General features: G+C 38.5%; 1 protein-coding gene across 1 annotated transcript; it reads right to left on the bottom strand.

The window, feature by feature from the left end:
- Positions 1-222: 222 nt before the first annotated feature.
- On the bottom strand, positions 223-4,191 carry LOC131190775 (cationic trypsin-3-like). The gene is made up of 5 exons (XM_058168135.1): positions 4,152-4,191; positions 1,961-2,126; positions 1,385-1,638; positions 859-995; positions 223-372 (listed from the first exon to the last, which is right to left on the bottom strand). The coding sequence occupies exons 1-5, from the start codon at positions 4,189-4,191 to the stop codon at positions 223-225; spliced, it is 747 nt and encodes a 248-aa protein (XP_058024118.1).
- Between the last annotated feature and the right edge of the window lie 1,142 nt (positions 4,192-5,333).

The following is a 5,333-nucleotide window of genomic DNA, read 5'->3' as shown; positions in this document are numbered from 1 at the left end:
CATCATTATTTCACTAATTTTGAATGTGATCATTGAAAAGAATTAAAACTCATCTAGTTTAAAGGCCAAGACCTTTCCCCACCAGCAAAGAAAGAGGCTAGTCACCAGGCTTGTCATTGCACAACTTAGTTTTTATTTTTGCAGCTTTAATCTCTCTCTTCTCAGTCTGTGATGTGTTAGTTATGGCTGTGAAAAGGGAGCTTTCCAAGCAGGAAGTACAGATCAGTTGGAACTGATGGTTTTCTGAATCCAAGAAACGTAGTTGCAAACTTTAGTGTAGACACCGGGCTTGCCTTTCAGAGCACATCCTTCACCCCAAGAGACAACTCCTTGGAGTACTCCATTGCAGACAACTGGGCCACCAGAGTCTCCCTGGGAAAGAAACAGGATATTGAGTGAGGAAATATAATTTGCATTATATCAGATTCTGGTGGATGGAGGCAAGGAATAGATTGCAGAAGGTTAAAAAAAAAGTCTTCCAATAGAATTGATTTAAAACTCTTCTATATCAGATGTCATAATTGTTTCCAGGATGGGATGAAAATCCCAGCAATGCTCCATCTAACTGGTAAGAGCTTCCTAAAAGAGAAGACAGATCCAACATACAGTTCATAACCTAATAAGATCTGGGGGTTACATGACTGACATTTGTTATTCATTAAAAGCAGGCAACTGAAGACCAGAGAGGTTGCAGAAACAGCTCCTGAATATAGGTACAGTATCTCTCTCCAACTACCCACTTCTGTATTCTCCTCAGGCTTAAACATCAGCTAGCTATGAATTTAATTTATACGCTGGGATGTTTTGAACACCATCTGAAATATATGATACAAAATTGGGAGAAAGGAAATTATTTACCTGACAAGAGTCTTTTCCACCTTCCACGTATCCTGCACAAAACATATTGTTGGTGATTTTCCCTGGATAAGCATAATTGCACTGACTCTGAGAAAGTACAGGGGCATTCAGGCACTGTAGGAGGTCTGGATAGCGTGCTGTGTGAAAGATCAAAGAAACTGTATTCATTTCCAGAAATAGATATTAGACTTTCCCTAAAATGTTTGAACAGCACAATGACAGAAATGAAGCTCCCCCTCGTTCTATAAAATTGTTGTCCTAAGGATGCCAATCAACTTCTGCTTCATTGCAAAAATCTTCCAGTTGACCAAATCCTGGACTTAAGGCAAGTTCTGTGTATTTAATTGGGATACATTGTTTTACATGGAATGGTCTGATTTATAATGGAAATGGCAGGAAATGAAAGCCAGAAATATCTTTTTTATTAGCAATTTACCCTCTGTAATCATTAGCTTTGCTCAATAAACTGAACTGGCCATGATCACAGATGACCCTATCTTGATCAAAGAACACGAAGAAGACTCACTGCCACTGCTGAGCGTGTTGCCCCAGCCTGAGACTAAACATTTTGCTCCAGTGGATGGACAGCTGCTTGGTAGGCGCACTGCTGAAACACGGGAATTTAGACTGGCTGGTTTCGATAGTTTGATGAGCATGATATCATTGTCCAAAGTTCTGGCATTGAATTTGGGATGACGAATGATTTTGATTGAATCAATGTATTGCTCGGAACCATCATTTTTGTTCAAACTGTGTTCCCCAAGTCTCACTTGGATTCGGCTGAATCAAAACAAGAAATAGACATTTTGGTCATGTTTATTTTCTTCCAACCTATTTTAACATGCTACAAGACAAAACCTACTAATATTGTCATTCACAAGAGCATCCTGTTGTCCAGAATGGCTGAATCCAGAAAATGATGGACACAATTGCAGGTTGGCTTCCAGTAGTGGGTAGGCAATGAACACTTATATACATTTGTGTGTGCCCATAGCTAAATACTGAAGCATGTGTTTATATCCTTTATTAAATTTACCGATACAAGTAAATATTTCAGCACAATGGGATGTCCCAAATAAAATAACAATAGATGATTCCTTACGATTGATAGCAGTGAGCAGCTGAAACAATCCATCGGTTGTTTATGATGGAGCCACCACAGAAATGGTATCCAGCATTCAGGGAGACCTGATAGGGGACAGAATGCTTTTGGCAGGTATAGCCGCCCACAATCTTATCATCGTCTTCATCATCAATGGGGAAGGCAGCTGGATAATGAAAATATTTAGAGAAGATTTCATAGCGGGTGAAACAGGAACCAAAGATTTTCCAATTTTAGCAGAAGGGATTCACAAAGGTTTTGGTATACTTTGAAGGGTCCATATGATGGGATCTGCATCCCATTCAGGGAAATGATGGATGACTCATCAGCCAGTAGGAAGTCATATGAGGAGGAGGGCAGAATGGAGGAAGGAGAGAGGGATGTAGGTAATAATAAAAAGGAAATAATAATAATAATAATAATAATAATAATAATAATAATAATAATAATAATAATAATTGTTGTTGTTGTTGTTGTTGTTTAATTTTTATACCGCCCTTCTCCCGAAGGACTCAGGGCGGTGAACAGGCAAATAAAATAATACAATATATTACAATAAAACACATTTTAAAAAAACTTATTCAAAATAGCCTAAATTTAAAATACCATACAAAATATAAAAAATAAACCCCAATAAAATCCATATTTAAAAACCCTATTTAAGCCAGTCCTGCTCGAAAGAATAGATATGTCTTCAGCTCGCAGCGAAAGGTCTGGAGGTCAGGAAGTTGTTGAAGTCCTGGGGGAAGCTCGTTCCAGAGGGTAGGTGCGCCCACAGAGAAGGCTCTCCCCCTGGGGGTCGCCAGCCTACACTGTTTGGCTGACGGCACCTTGAGAAGACCCTCTCTATGGGAGCGTACCGGCCGGTGGGAGGCCTGTGGTAACAGAAGGCGGTCCCGAACATATCCCGGTCCTATGCCATGGAGCGCTTTAAAGGTGGTAACCAACACCTTGAAGTGCACTCAGAAAACCACAGGTAGCCAGTGCAGCCTGCGCAGGATCGGTGTTATATGGGAGCCACGAGTGGCTCCCTCTATCACCCGCGCGGCTGCATTCTGAACCAACTGTAGTCTCCGGGTGCACCTCAAGGGGAGCCCCATGTAGAGAGCATTATCTAAAAGAAATTTACATTTACATTCACTCTATCTCTCTGCCAGCTTCCACAATAGAACCTAGAAATGCTACTAGTCTTCATGGTAGTTGAATTCCTGCCCTTATTTCTTGACCCATAGGTTTCCACCTTCTCTCAAAATGTCTTCCCCTCCCTTTCTTTTGAGTGATTTCTACTCTTCTATGAAGATATATTAATGAACTAGAATGCAAATTTGGGATATTCTTTGGTGTGTGGGAAAGTATGCATGCAGCAGATCCCCATGTCTGCAGTGATTCTGTAGTTTTTCTCAGAATTATACAATCCTAGGAAAAGATGTATAGACAAGAGTTATAGACATATGCTATGCACGAGCCCCATGTACATTCTGAAGCACCTTTTTGCCTTCAGGTTTGTTGTTTGCTTTCTACTACACATAATTTCCCCTGAAGATTGAATAGGACAAGGAGAAGTGAACCCTGAGCCAAGGTCCCTTTGAATAGCTTTCCTCTTTTATTGGACCTTTTGTATCATGCAAGTATATGGAATGAATAATGATTCTATTTCAAGGAATGGGTAGAATATTTGAAGGATGGGGGATCCTAACGTTTGTCTAAAGTCTATTGCCTTAAAAAGCAATTTGCCTGCTCTAACTTTTTCCTGGCTACAACACTTTCTTGACTTGCTATTATACCTAGGAATAAGTTACCTCAGGCCAGACACTATGGATTATAATTTGTTGGCTTCAGCTGAAACACCAAGCATCAAGAAAGTTCCTTGGCTATGTCATTGTTAAAGATATCTGAATTAAAATTAATAATCTTTGTCTAATTTTTAGTCTAGTATTTTACAACTTTGGCAACCTTTAAAATGTATGGACTTTAACATTCAGAATTCCCCAGCTAGCATGCTGAATTGGGAATTCTGGGAGTTGAAATCCATACATGCTTCAGTATAGAAACACGTCTAAAGATTAATTTTGGTGGCTTGGGAGTCCCACCTTTACAAATTCAGACCTAAACTGATAAAAAAAATCCTTAGGTTCACTAGTTTGCTAGCTCAAGTTCTACTTGAAAATACATGAAGAAATGATTGACTTACCAGCTGCTCCCAAGAATGCTACCAGCCAAATGAGCTTCATGTTGCCTTCCTTCCTCAGAGTGGAAGACTAGAGGAGCTGCTGCACATATTTATTTTGTGGGGTCAATATTATCTTTGGTCCAAGGACGTAATCAAAAGGAAAAATACGCAATGGAACATATAAACTTGTTCCTTGGATCTCAACAATAACAGGTGGAAAGGAAAGATGGAGTTCACATGAGTTTCTCCCTTATTAACAATTTAATATTGCTGTTCTCAGATAAATACTGGGGAAATACATTTATCATACTGAATGATAAAGATTCTGTCCTTAGCTTCCTTACAGCTTCCTTATATTTTTTCTATGAAAGTGGAAATTTTTTTGTAGAGATGTTATTGCTATCTGTCATAAGATATACATGTTATATTTATTTCATGCATAGATGTATCCCATCTTTTTTGCAGAAATATCAAGACATGATTTTTTAAAATGGTGAGGGTTGTCTTCAAATTTTGAATGGTGTACAAAGCTCAAATAGCCAAAGGTTAATTAGCCCAAGACAAAAACTCAACTTGATTTAATTTAAATGAAAATGAAGTGGGTTCTGTGAATATAATTACTTTAAGCTCCAACTGACTTGCAAAAACTGAAAAAAATCTACTCTCCAAGAACATTCTTATGAATAGATGCTATTAGGCTTCAGGGTGTAAACCCCCCCCCCCCATTCTTAAAAAATATTCTTTTTGAGTAATTTTATTTGCTTTAAGGTTTCCTTTATTTTTGCACACATACATATAATTTATAGGCCACATGGTCCTAATGACTCTGAATGGTTTATAACTAAAAATAAGAAAAGAGTAAGAAATCACAAACAGTCTGAAAGTGAATTTATAACTTAAATAAATAAATAAATTAGACAGCCATCATCCTGTCTAAAGCCCAGGAGAACCATTACATCTTTGGTAGGTTCCTAAATATCATTGGGGTAGAAGGCATGAAGATCTCTGGGCATTATCGTTTCAAAGCTTCCTGGGTTTTGCTGGCTGACACTGCTCAATTGATGGGGACCAGAATGTGGGTGAAACAGTATTTTGAGAATGCTCATTTAATTTCAGTTAATAACAGAAACTGGAAATGTTTCCATCAGCAGAGTGCCAAGAAACTAGAATTAACCAAATTGCTGATTTTGGTCATATCTCTGG

The sequence above is a fragment of the Ahaetulla prasina genome, chromosome 2, assembly GCF_028640845.1.
Source record: "Ahaetulla prasina isolate Xishuangbanna chromosome 2, ASM2864084v1, whole genome shotgun sequence".
Classification (NCBI taxonomy): domain Eukaryota; kingdom Metazoa; phylum Chordata; class Lepidosauria; order Squamata; family Colubridae; genus Ahaetulla; species Ahaetulla prasina.
This window is presented reverse-complemented; position numbering and strand designations above follow the sequence as displayed.